General features: G+C 39.1%; 1 protein-coding gene across 1 annotated transcript in view; it reads right to left on the minus strand.

Annotated features, from left to right (window-relative positions):
* The window catches only part of snrpa1 (small nuclear ribonucleoprotein polypeptide A'), a 33,694-nt gene extending 20,198 nt beyond the window's left edge, over positions 1 to 13,496 (minus strand). The window contains exons 1-4 of the mRNA XM_039795220.1: positions 13,287 to 13,496; positions 10,970 to 11,117; positions 3,233 to 3,311; positions 1,741 to 1,787 (exon numbers count right to left, since the gene is read on the minus strand). Of these exons, the coding sequence (XP_039651154.1) occupies positions 1,741 to 1,787; positions 3,233 to 3,311; positions 10,970 to 11,117; positions 13,287 to 13,368 (356 nt within the window). The 5' untranslated portion in view covers positions 13,369 to 13,496. The remainder of the gene's footprint in view (positions 1 to 1,740; positions 1,788 to 3,232; positions 3,312 to 10,969; positions 11,118 to 13,286) is intronic.
* Positions 13,497 to 13,862: the final 366 nt, after the last annotated feature.

Raw genomic sequence — 13,862 nt, forward strand, 5'->3', positions numbered from 1 at the left:
GGTCCAGCCCTAGTTGTAGCGCTTGATGGTTTTTGCGACTGCACTTGGGGACACATTACAAGTTTTCACAATTTTCCGGACTGACTGACCTTCATTTGTTAAAGTAATAATGGCCACCCGTTTCTCTTTACTTAGCTGATTGGTTCTTGCCATAATATGAATTCTAACAGTTGTCCAATACGGCTGTCGGCTGTGTATCAACCTGACTTCTGCACAACACAGCTGATGGTCCCAACCCCATTAATAAGGGAAAAAATTCCACTAATTAACCCTGACAAGGCACACCTGTGAAGTGAAAATCATTTCAGGTGACTACCTCATGAAGCTCATTGAGAGAACACCAAGGGTTTGCAGCGCTATCAAAAAAGCAAAGGGTGGCTACTTTGAGGAATCTAAAATACAAGACATGTTTTCAGTTATTTCACACTTTTTGTTAAGTACATAATTCCATATGTGTTCATTCATAGTTTTGATGCCTTCAGTGAGAATCTACAATGTAAATAGTCATGAAAGAAAACGCATTGAATGAGAAGGTGTGTCCAAACTTTTGTACACACACACACACACACACACACACACACACACACACACACACACACACACACACACACACACACACACACACACACACACACACACACACACACACACACACACACACACACACACACACACACACACATTAAACAAGTCTCCCGAAGAGAAACTGGTATCTCAGGGCACGCTTGTGGAATTTAACTCCAAAAAGGCAGCTAACCACAGGTTCCCCTTAATCTTATGATGGGCATGTGTTGTGATATTTAAACAAACGAACAGTCAACAGCGAAATTAAAGGCTCTTATTTACGAACCGGTCTGAGAGACCTCCAGCTTACAGCGGGGTCTTTGAGCATGACTGGCCAAGCGACAAGATAGCAGCCGGGGCAGGCGCTAGCTGGCTGTCTCCTCACTTCATGGAGCTTCTCAACTCCGAAAACTTTGAAGCAAATTGTCAATTGGGCATCAATTTTCCCAAGACGGCCTATATATTCGAAATCTAAACAGTTCATTTCTCGCCTAAAATGTCAGAAGTGAATTTAGTGATGAATAAGATAGCGAAAATTGTTGAAATTGTCCCGTTGTCAGTCTGTACTGGAAAACCGAACCTTGTTGACCTAGGTTCCTATGTGGAAAAGGGAACAGAAAAAAGACCCTGCCCTGAAGTAGGAGCTGAAAGAGTTAGAGGAACTTTGGCCAGAGGAACTTAAAAATCCCCAAATTGGTCAAAAATCCCTCCGGTTTTGGGGGAAGAGTAGTTAGTAGATCTGCTTAGAAGTGGACTTTTCCTATAACTACGTTCCTGTAACTACTTGGTCGGAAAGCACCTATTATCGGTAAAAGGCTGAGCTAGCGAGTGTTAGCTAGCAAGCTATCAGTCAGAGCTCAGTTCAAGAAGTGGCGGCCAGTTTCTTCAGCATTGCTCGCGACACAAGATGGATGAGACAAGTGAGCGGAGCTCGCGCTAAGTCTTGTAATTTGTTCGGAATTGTGAGGAAGACCCTTCCATCCATGGGGAGACCACTTTACGCCTATTTAACAAACGCCCTACTTATTGGCCGAGGTCGATAACTCTGGGAGTTGGAAGGGGTGCGTCGCGATTCTGCCTTCTCACACCGCTACACAGATTCGTGGATCTGAGTGTTGCGATTTCGGTTTCATATTGCATATCGTTACAGCCCTATCTTTGAGTGTTGATTCGTACCTGAGAAGAGTCAATGTCTTCACTGAGGCCAGTGGGTCCAAGTCACCCTACACATGAAGAGAATAATGCTTCAGAAACACACACTATGGTTAAGTGTTGATTATATACCACCACCTGAGGTCACAGTAAACCCAGTCAAAGGGGGATGAGTAAAATTAACATGAGCAACAAAATACAGTGAAATACCAGAGAAGTTGAACACCTGTGAAATTTAAAGCTTTAGTGCGTAACTTTATGATATTAATGAACGTCCGTCGCATTCAAGCCATAGCCAAATGAGTTGCTACAAAGCTAATTAAGACTATGAGCTCCACACAACACACTCTGTATTTCTCAGTATGGCTATGTTCACTAGATTGTGTCGTCCGGTGACTTTCCCACGCAGAAACTTCACTTGAGTGAAGATAATTACCTCTTCTGAGGAGTCCATGTTTTTTAAACCCGCCCCATTTTTTGAGGCAGTTCAGCCATGGCATGCAAGCCTACAGTTAGCCATTATCCGGCCAACCTGGCCTGCTTGAGGCACTCAATTGAATTGAACGCGCGAAGCATTTGGCTAGAAGGGGCAGGTGGGCGGAGGGTTAAATGCAGCGCTCTGATTGGCCGAAAGCTTTTCACTCCACTTACACGCTGTGGCTCAGCGGCAGAATCAATGCCATAGATGTAGATTGCATAGAAACTGAAACAGCCGAAATGCGAGATGAAACAAAATGCGTACCTAGAGAGCAGCGAATCGTATAAGCGTACTTAAAAGGTCAAAATGCGTGCCAAGTACGAAAAATGCATACATGTTGGCAGGTCTGTAGTACATGTAGTTTCTAATAGGGTTGGGCATCGAGAACCGATTCCTATTTGGAATAGTTTCAAAAATTACGATTCCATCGGAATAGTTTCTTTATTGGAATCGTTTGGAGGATTTGGTTTCAAATCTGATCACGGGTTCCAAATTTAACATGCGCAAGTTTTGGTTTTTGTAGTGGCCAGGCGCTTGTTGTGTTGCAGCCATGGAGCACAGTAAGCGGCACTCTAGTGTGGCTTTATTTTACATTGAAAAAGCCCTGTCAAACTGCAACCCACCTTTGAATCAAAATAAAACTTTCCTCTTATTTGTGAAATAAGCATGTGACCCGTTTCAACTCCACCACTCAAAGAATTGGAATCAAGAATCGTTAAGAACCGGAATCGAAAAGAATCAGAATTGGAATCAGAATCGTTACGAAACGATGCACAACCCAAGTTTCTAATAATCAATTCATCGTGGACAAAACTCCAAAATGATAATCAATTTCAATCAACAAAAATTACAATAATCTTTACAGAGGTAAGAATTATAGAAGGGTTGTAATTGTTTTGCGCAAGACTGTAGAAGAATATCCATTTCTCTGGTATTTCAACAAAACAGTAAACTTTGTCTTTACCAGTTTGATCATATAAACATCTGTAACATTTCCAGATGGTTCTATTGTACTTACTGCTGCTAAAATGTACTCACCAGCTCCTGAATGTTGTTGCTTGTGAGAACCAGTTCTGTCAGACTCTGCAGAGATTGCTCCAGGTTCTCACCTATGCGACTGGAGAAAAATTTCATGAAGTTACAAGCATGCAGCCATATTCTGGCTGGCCAAGCATACGGAGACCAATTTAAACAAAGGCAGTACTTCATTAAGTCTGACATCATCGACGGTAGTTTGTACCATCTCAGAAAAAGCAACTATTATCTATTGTATATTACCCAGTGTCAGCAGCGTGTGCTTCTTGACGAGACTCAAAGCAGGCCTGCATTAAATGCAGGTAGGGTTGGGTACCGTTCACATTTGAACAGATGCCAGTCACTGGAATTCAGTACTTTCTCTCTGTTATGACTGTCATTTAATTTCAGTTGCCCAAACCCATTGACTTTGAACATTGTATAAAATTTATAATTACTAAATAACCAGCTTTTCAAAATGACCGTTGCAATGTGCAATTTTAAGCTCATTAAACTATTGCTAAACAGTTTTACTGGCATTGCTCCCATTATCCTCCGTGACACGCTCTCTTCCACTTCGCCTGACAACTCTTCTCCAAAACAAACAGCACTGAGACAAAGCCCATAGCTTCACTCACTCAAGCACAGGGCTCGAGAGTGCGACCAATTTGGTCGCAAATGTGACCAAAATTTGTAAGGGTGCGACTAAGATTTTTCCTAGGTCGCACCGGTGCACCTAATGTCCTCGCATCCGCTGCCTCTCCACTAACGGAGCGATGTTGTTTATATCAATATGGTTTAATGTTAATGTTTCATAGCCTACACAAGACTGGTGTAACGCTGCTAATGAGTCAGCCGTCACTTTCCGAGTAGCCTAGCATACGCTTCAGTCCATCGCACTCCCCCTGTCTTTCGGTAGTTTATTTTTTTTTTTTTTTTTAAGATTTCGGCCTTTATTTTGATAGGAAAGCTGAAGACATGAAAGGGGAGAGAGAGTGGGGGATGACATGTACGAACATGAAAATCACTCACCTTGCGCGAAATTCGCCGTTTGAAACCAAAAATAGGTGACCTACGTGAATCGTGTAGATTTGATGAGAAAATGTTTAAGGGAGGAGAGGGGGGGTGTAAGTACTCGGGCCTGGTGCCGTATGACTATTTTAGAAAAATAAATAAATTAAAAAGTCCACATGGGATTTGTTTTAATGCGCTGGATTTAACCATACTTTCTATGGATTTGACCAATCATCGAACTTCCACCAACCAATGAAACGAGTTCCACCAACCTTCTGCAGCGCATGTTCAAGGAAGACGCCGGCAGCGGTAAGACATGGCTTGCTAGTCATAAAGCTTCGGTCCGTGCACTCTGTAATACGAGTACGTTACCGGCAACGACCGCTACTGATAAGACTGCGACTGTTCCTTTACTGACCGACCGTGATACAAACTATACGAGTGTGCACGTTCATAGCGGATCATGATTTGTAAAAGCTATCTGAAGCCCAAACTGCCTTGATAAAGCTGTCTGTTTGGAATCAGCATGGCAGGTATTTAAACATAACGGCCTTGTCCCAGAGTTTAGACGTCTAGCTATATGAAAAGATAAACAATGCCACGTTTTTAATAAATGTAAATAAAGCAGCTAATATCAGCATGGACAAAATCATGAATGTACTAATTTGCTTTTTTGATGATGACCTGGCCAAAGTAGTACATTTTAGTTTTCACAATGATTCATTGTAGGATTATGATATTATTGCTATATGTAAATCCACATTGACTCTTTATTTAATATATGGTTGGAAGAAGTACAAATGTATCCAAAACTTTTTAGTCTTTAAAAATTATGACTTATTATTGTGTAATGTCAGAAGGACTTTAACTGTTTTGCCAGTCAAATTAACTTGAATGCAAAAAATGCATTTCAAAATGCATCAGATTGATGCTTTAAAATATGGAATATTTAAAATTTTCTTCTGGGGGGGGCATGCCCCCGGACCCCCCTAGAGGGGTAATATCCTTCTCACCTTTTTCACCCCTGACCCGTTTTCATGCCTGTCATATAGGAAAGGGCTGCAGGTCGGAGTCAAACCTCTATATTTACCAACTGAGCTATCCGGGTGTCCTCTCTCTCTTTTAATCAGTCTGTCAGTTGTTGTTGAAAGCTTATGAAGGAGCTTTCTCAGGCTATTTATTTTAGATAACTTTCATTTACATGTGTTGCAGCTGTATATTTTCAAACTGGTAAAGAAAACCCTGTCTTTGCATTTTATTTTAATCACAATCTGTGAAAAGTGGCTTTGACTTAAAACTGAAAATTTAGCCCACTTTGTAAAAAAATACAGAGCTATATATCGTGTATCGCCATTCAGCGTTACGGCGATGCAAGGAAAATTTTGGGTGCACCTAAATTTTGTGCTGGTGCACCTAAATAAAAAAAAGTTAGGCGCACCAGTGCAACCAAGGCAAAAAGTTAGTGTGGAGCCCTGTACATACATACATACATACATACATACTTTTTACTTAAACTGATACCAGTGACAAAGTTCCATTTAAAAAAATTGTTTTGGACAACACATGGTACCAATTACACTATAAGAGCAATAAACTGTGCCAGATTGTGCAGTTCAGCAGGAACAATGACTTCTCCCACTTCCATGTATGACTTATAGCTAGAGATGTTCCGATACCGATACCAGTATCGGTATCGGCGCCGATACTGCCTAAAATGCTGGTATCGGTATCGGGAAGTACTGGAGTTCATGCACCGATCCGATACCACGTAATAAAGCCCTAAAGAAAATCTACATTAAAGTAGTTTATTTATGTTCTTTTCCGTTATAACTGACTGTCAAACTGGAGAATAAAAGAAAGTTCTGGGGCATTCATTGTTTGTGTTTGTTCATGTTTCACAAAGAGTTTAACCTGATAGAAATAATATCACATCCATACAGGGATACAGCTGTTAAAACATAATAAATTATATGACACACTGGTATCGGATCGGTACTCGGTATCGGCCGATACACAAGTTCAGGTATCGGAATCGGTATCGGGAAGCAAAAAAGTGGTATCGGGCCATCTCTACTTATAGCACCACAGTATTCACTGGCACCAGCCCACAGGTAAGACATGTGAAAGATATTAGCATTTTTGAATAGATACTTTGCGACATTATCTCCGCAGTGGCATTTTTTTTTGTGATTAACACAAAGGAAAAATAGGCGGACAGCTGGACAAAGCTGGCATTCAAGCATCGCCAGCACTAAAGTTAGCATTAACTAACGTTAGCTTCACACTAGCTGGGGTTTTTACACTAATTTCAGTGTCTAGCTGAAAGCAAGTTTTTTTTACTTTAACGTGTAGTGGTCTTTGTAAACCTCTGTTTGTCAGAATGACCATAACTCGACAGTGGCTGCAGTGAAGAAGGTCTCTTTTTACAGAGTAGACAAATATGACTTTACATTAATGCTCTGGCCTGATAAAGTATGTTTTACACACATAACATTACATGTAACAGCATGACCGTTATGCCTTACAAAATATGCCAAGTGGGCAAACTTCTAGGTTTGGCTTCTACCACAGCCTAACTGTATCAGAATATACTAACGTCTTTTTGTATTTGTAGGTCTACTGTCTGTTTTCTGGACCGCGTTTGTCCGTAATAAAAGCTTTGATTGATTGATTAACAAAGCGGACCAGGATGTTGTTTAAACTAACCATGAAAAGGTAACACTATTAACTTAGCAATGTTAGTTATCTTATAATGTTTTACATTTATAAGGCTCTGTACGGCTACAGGCAGCCACTGTCGAGTTATGGTCATTCTGACAAACAGAGGTTAACAAAGAGCACTACACGTTAAAGTAAAAAAAATTGAGCTGGACACTGAAATTAGTGTAAAAACATCAGCTAGTGTGAAGCTAACGTTAGTTAATGCTAACTTTAGTGCTAGTGATCCTTCATTTCCAGCTGTCCACCTATTTTCCCTTTATGTGTTAATGACAAAAAAATGCCACTGCGGGGATAATGTCCCAAAGTATCTATTCAAAAAGGCTAATATCTTTCACATGTCCTACCTGTACGTAAGCAGGTTGCCATGGCGGAGCAGAGGCTACGCTGACTGCCGAGTGAATACTGTGGTGCTACTTTCAAAGTCGTACATGGAAGTGGGAGAAGTCATTGTTCCTGCTGAACTGCACAATCTGGCACAGTTTATTGCTCTTATAGTGTAATTGGTACCATGTGTTGTCCAAAACAATTTTTAAATGGAACTTTGTCACTGGCATCAGTTTGTTAAGTAAAAAGCACATATAGTGGATAGAATGCATTCAGTCATAGTTCTCACAGTAACACCATTTCCTGAAGGCAACATGACACTGGAGTCTTCTGCCTTCTTTGTTGGGGCTGTCACCAATGCCCGCCCCTCTGAGTTGAAGCCACGCCACCTACGCAAAATCAGGGCCAAAAGTCTGAAACCGAAAAAAAATGATCTGAAAGTGAAAAACAGATCTGAAACCGAAAAAAAAGATTTGAAGCCGTAAAAAAATAAGTTTTGAATCTGAAAACATGAAATGTGAAACTGAAAAGAAATATAAAAGTGAAAAATGAAAATTTATTCTAAATAATTCCAGAATTGAATCTAAATTTTATTCAAACTCAAAGAAAAATTGGTACACTTATTTTTAGTTTGAATACATGGTTTTATTTTTTCCAAGTTTTGACCAAACTTGGGGGGTTTGGCTCGAGGTCATGGTGCGAAGGACCCTAGGGTGAAATTACTCCGAACCATCACTTTAAAGGCGGCATAAGCGTGTTGTTAAGGCGCCCGCCTAAACTGCAAAGTGTTGCAGGAAACCCTGGACTCAATATTGTTTTTGCAATATCCAGGGTTCTACACATTTTCCAAGGTCAAATTCAAGCCCACGTTTCAAGGTCCATTTTACTTTCTCCAGCCACCATTTAAATACCACATCAAATATATACCAATACATAGTCAAAATTATTATTTAGTGTTTTTGTCACATTAAAAGACATAATACTATAAACAGCCAACATTGTGTTTCGTAATAGCAGAAGGATCAGATATTTAAGCAAAACACAAGTTTTATTTTTCAAAATGTATCACTGTCTAAGCTATCTAATCTGCCTGAGTCACTGGACAGGTTCACTTCACTAACCCTGAATTATCACCTTCTCTTCATGGTTCCTAACATAACATACAGCAAGACAGCTATGGAGAGGAGCACTGAGTGGGAGGATTTGAGCCAAATGACATGCAGCTGGGTCATTGTGTGTCAAAATCCAGGAAAAAAGGTGGTGCGCCCTCTTAGATTTTGCTCAAAGTTTATGCTACCCTTAATGTCCTTTCACACTTTTTTCCAAATCTAGGGCATGCCATACTAATTTGTAATGGTTCAGTCATATTGACATGTTTGTCTTCCAACCTACACAGTTTGGGCTGCCTATAAATTAATGTCCAAATACTGCTTCCCAGATAATGTGATTTTCAAGTTATTTCAAGGGCTAAAAATATGAAGACATAGGATTTGAACAAATATTTTACAGGCCTTGGTTTTGGGACACATTCTTGATATAGACAAGGTTTTAACTAAATCTGAGACAGTGCAACAACAACCTGTAATTCCATTTTAACCCAGAAGACTGACTGAATAAAAAGTCTATATTAAATTGAAAAAAAAAAAAATAGCTTTTCATTGCCAAGACATACATTTATCTACTGGAATAGAGCAGTGCAAATAGTGCATAAGGCCATCCTCAACCTTACAGTAGGCTACTTGTATGACACTCCATCTGACACGATTTCTTTTCAGCAACCAACAATTGTTGTTATGCACCGGGCTAACGTTTGCAGGTTTTAATTTGCGGGTAGTAACATTACAGTTATTGTGATGTAACTTTGGCTATGTTCACTGCATATTCCACAAATGAACGTGCCATAACGGACATGCAATACTAACATTACATTATCACACCAAGTACTCTGTCACTTAGCTAGCCTGTGAATACCTAGCTAGAAGTTACTAGCGTAAACAAATAGGCGCTAACGTGTACAGTAGGCTACTTCAGTAGGATTACTTGAAACTTACTTCATGTGACTCCAGAGCGCAGACTCGCCGATTGTGAAAAGCTGCACGTCTTTTTTGCAGACTTTACAAGAGGCAACTCGTAGGGTTTGTCCCCGTTTAATCCATAATAATTTTACATCTTCCAATCCAGCCAACGTTCATTGACATGTCAACCTTCTGTAAATCTATTTTGATGCGTTTTCACATTACTTTAGTCGCAATATCACATTTTGACAATATCGTGCAACACTATCCGTGCCCCCTCCACACCAAAACAGTGACAGAAAGTTGAAAGAAAAAAAACAAAAAAATAACAAATGAGTGACACAAGACTGTCCCACACTGAGTGTAGGAAACTGATCAGCTGTCTTAAGAGTCATTAATGAAATCATAGGGAGTGTATTCTAATAGATACAGTACACACTCTTCAATTATAACTGCAAGTAGCCAGCCTCTGATTATCAAGATATAGATAGATAGATAGATAGATAGATAGATAGATAGATATTATTAAAAGCTATACTTAAAGTGATCATATTATGCTCCTTTTCAGGTTCCAGTGTTTCCTCTATGTTGATTTTTCAAAATTTCTGCCGCCACGGTATCAGAAATAGGGCAGACGCACAACAGGGTTTCTGCTATGTACATGTAGCAGCGGTGCACCGCCGCTCCTGACTGTTTATAAAAAGTCATAAAGTTGTAATTACACGACTCTGCAGAGCTGTCTGCTCTATTGAACTCAAGCAAACTGTCATCCGCTCTCTCCCCCCTTTAGGGTGAGCAACTGGAACGGTGACACGGCGTCATCACTCGCAAAGTCACGGCAACCAAATAAACAGACATGCACACTTGTCACTCAATCTTAGGCAAAGTGACAAACTGCGACGAAAGACACGACATTTATCAATAAAAATTTTCAAAATAGAAAACATTACACTTCATAACATTTTGCATTTATAACATTATTGTACAAATTAGTTACAACAGTAATAGCAGTTACCTTATGTAAGTCACTTCAAAAAGGTGATGCAGTCAAAAGGTAAGCCTTGGGGGGAAAAGTTACCATAGTTGCCCTGTTCATATTAATTTAACAAACTGGACTTTGGGGTCAAGTGTAGTCAGATCTGGCACCAGGTCCCGGATGCGAAACCCCCCCTTCTCTTACTGCATTATTATATTCCATTATATTCTTTTGATTTGTAATTGTTCCCTGCCAACAGAATTTTGTGTTTTCCTTGACATAAATAAAAGAAATTTTTTTACCATAAATTGGTTCCTAAAAATGTATCAGAATGCAGGAAATCTGAGTCTTGTCACTCAAAATTTCTTGGGGGAGGACCCCCAGACTCCGCACTTAATGTTTCCCCACTAAACGCCCATTCTGAGCCAGGAAAAGGCCTGTAAGCGACTTTGAATTGGAGGTCAAATTTGGACCTGTAATTAAGGCTTAAACATTATACATATACAAAAATGTGTGTGTATATCCGGGTTCTATAAAAGGCGATAGACACCTTTCCCATTACCACTAGAATATGCATTTCTGTGTTTTTTTCTGGCGTGTCACATTCAACGTCACAAAAAGCACCAGAAAGCAAGGTTAGTAAACAGTAAAAAGCAGGATGGAGGCCAGTATTGCATTATATTTCCATTCAGGGTGATAGCTACAACTTACCAAATCCTGTTGTTGTTCATTAGCAATGTTTTCAGTCTTTTGAGCAGAGGAAAGCCGTCCAGTTTTCTGACTTCATTATCAGAGAAGTCAATAGTGTCAAACTGGTCCAGAGTAGCTCCGAGATTTTCAAGCACTGGGATTTTATAACCTGAGAGATGAAAAAACATGAAAATTCATTGAGTATTGTCTCCAAAGATTTGTATAATCTATTTGATCTATTTCAAAGACAGTTCAGAAAGCTCTAATAGCTCTAAGCCGAGCAACGTACGTCACCGCGACATGTAGTTATATTTTTCAAGAGGTGCCATGGACTACAGGTTTTCTACTGCGCTCAGATGAATATGAACTAGGCCTGCACGATTAGCTTAGAATTGATATCACGATTCTCTGCAACTATTTTTTTCTCACAAAGTGTAATGTTTATTGCACACATGACAAAACAAATTGGCAGTAGCAAACAGATTTGTTTTTGCATCTATAGCACATTGCGCATTCCCACCAGCCTGTAAACAGAGGCTTCAATGAATAAAGAAAAATAAAGTCAATACTGGCCATTTAAGTACGGTAGGCTACCAAAAATAGTGACATAACACATTGAACTAAATATGGCCCTGATACAGGCTCTATCTGAAGTCCTTGAACATATCTTAACATAATCAATATCAAATGCTTTCAATAAATTAATTGAAAAAAATCAAATAAAAGTCATTTAAAAATAAAACCGCGAACAGGGGTGACTCGAGATCGCGATTTTATAACGATTTATCTTGCAGGCCTAATATGAACGAATATGAATTTTGTAAAAGTGATGTTATTTATTTATGTATTCAAATACAGTACAGGCCAAAAGTTTGGACACACCTTCTCATTCAATGAGTTCTTTATTTTCATGACTATTTACATTGTAGATTCTCTCTGAAGGCATCAAAACTATGAATGAACACATACGGAATTATGTACTTTACAAAAAAAGTGTGAAATAACTGAAAAAATGTCTTATATTTTAGATTCCTCAAAGTAGCCACCCTTTGCTTTTTTGATAGCGCTGCAAACCCTTGGTGTTCTCTCAATGAGCTTCATGAGGTAGTCACCTGAAATGGTTTTCACTTCACAGGTGTGCCTTGTCAGGGTTAATTATTGGAATTTTTTCCCTTAAGAAAATAAGGAAAAATTATATCTAATTTCCTCTTCTCCCAAAAGGTAAAAGAGGTCAACTTTAAAATTTTAAATGAAATCTACCCAACAAACGAATTTGTAAGATTGAGATTCAATTTTGATACTAATAACTGTTTTTTGTGAAAAAGAAAGAGAATTTAGAACATGTTTTTTTTTCTGTGTGAGTCGGTGCAGTCTTTCTGGAGAAATCTGCAGAGCTGGTTACAGACCAGGGAAATTGAGATACCACCTCTGACAGTGAAGAATATAAAGTTTGGTGTTTTTGTTGAAGATAAGGTAGATTTTGTTCTCAACTTGGTGCTGCTAGGAAAACATTTTATACATAAATGTAGATACTTTAAGACCAAACTCTCCCTGATCCATTGGAAGAAGGAGTTCAATCTTTTGTGCAAGTCATTGAAACGTGTTAAAGATAAAAAAAAAAGCCCTTGAATTGATCTATTTATTTGAAACTTAATTTAATTTGAGATAGCACCTTCTCTTCATTTATTTTCTTTTATATCATTCCTTATGTTTTGTAAGGTATAAGCTCCAAGGTTTTGTTTTATATGCTCGACGCGAGGCAATAGCTTTGTTTTTTTGAGATGGATCTGTGATTGTGCCTTGTTTGTTTGTATATCTATGTTCTGAATAAATGATCAATACATTTTTTTTTTTAAAGTACAAAACCGGAAGCCATGTCAGCAAGCGCTGCTAACATTGGCTAGGCCAGGTTCTCTTGTACTTTGAGAACGCCACACTGACAACTTAATGAAAATTGACCGGTCTTTCAGCTAAATTCATTAAATTCTTTGGCTAAACAGCAGCACTTACATGGGGATGCTACTGTGTTAGTATCGCTTAAACTTTAACTTGCAAAGCTGATGCTAATAAAGTGGTTATGGTAACGTTACGTTAGTTAAAGTTCGGCTGCTGTCAGACGTTAACTTACCTAACTTTGTGTTGTGTAATAGCTAACGTTACATTGCTAGTGTATTCATTGTAACCTATTGCTACAATACATTTTGCTGTCCATATCAGAAGATACAAACACTTAAAACGTTTTAGAATTGTTAGGGCGTGAGGCCCGCGTAAAACCTGGGCAAGCTAACTAGCTACATATCCAACTAACGTTATGCTGTCGTATAGGGAGTGAACTAACCTCGTAAATCCAGCTCTCTGTCTCTCACAGGGTTGGTATATTGAGCAGCTTGCTCAATTAGCTCCGCAGATAGTTTCACCATGTTGAGGTAAAGAACAGAGGTTAGCGAAAATTATTTTTGCAACTAAATGTTCTGAGGCGTGCAATCACGGATGTGCGTGGAATGCTGCAAACAAAACACGCTGCTGTCCGACCGGAACAAAAGCTTCCTTCGACCACTCCGTGTGCTCCGGCTTTATTTTGTCCTAGCGCCCACCAGCGGATGGAGGACAAAAAAAAACGTTAAACTCTTGTTGCAAGGCAGGGGAGCACCACATTACAGTGCAGGGGTCAGGGTCGACATTCATCATCTGAATATAAAATATGCTAATATGTTTGTAAATATAACACATATGTCAAATATAAATACACACATATAATAAAAGTATTATTATTATTATTATTATTACTATTAAAAAGATCTAACTTCTGCAATTACAGATAAAAGTGAGGAACTAAACAGACATGAGATGAGACAGTAAAATGAAATCTCTTAATTAAATCAGTTGATTGGCGGGAAAGGAAGAAAACAAGCTT

The sequence above is a fragment of the Perca fluviatilis genome, chromosome 3 (genome assembly GCF_010015445.1).
Source record: "Perca fluviatilis chromosome 3, GENO_Pfluv_1.0, whole genome shotgun sequence".
NCBI lineage: Eukaryota > Metazoa > Chordata > Actinopteri > Perciformes > Percidae > Perca > Perca fluviatilis.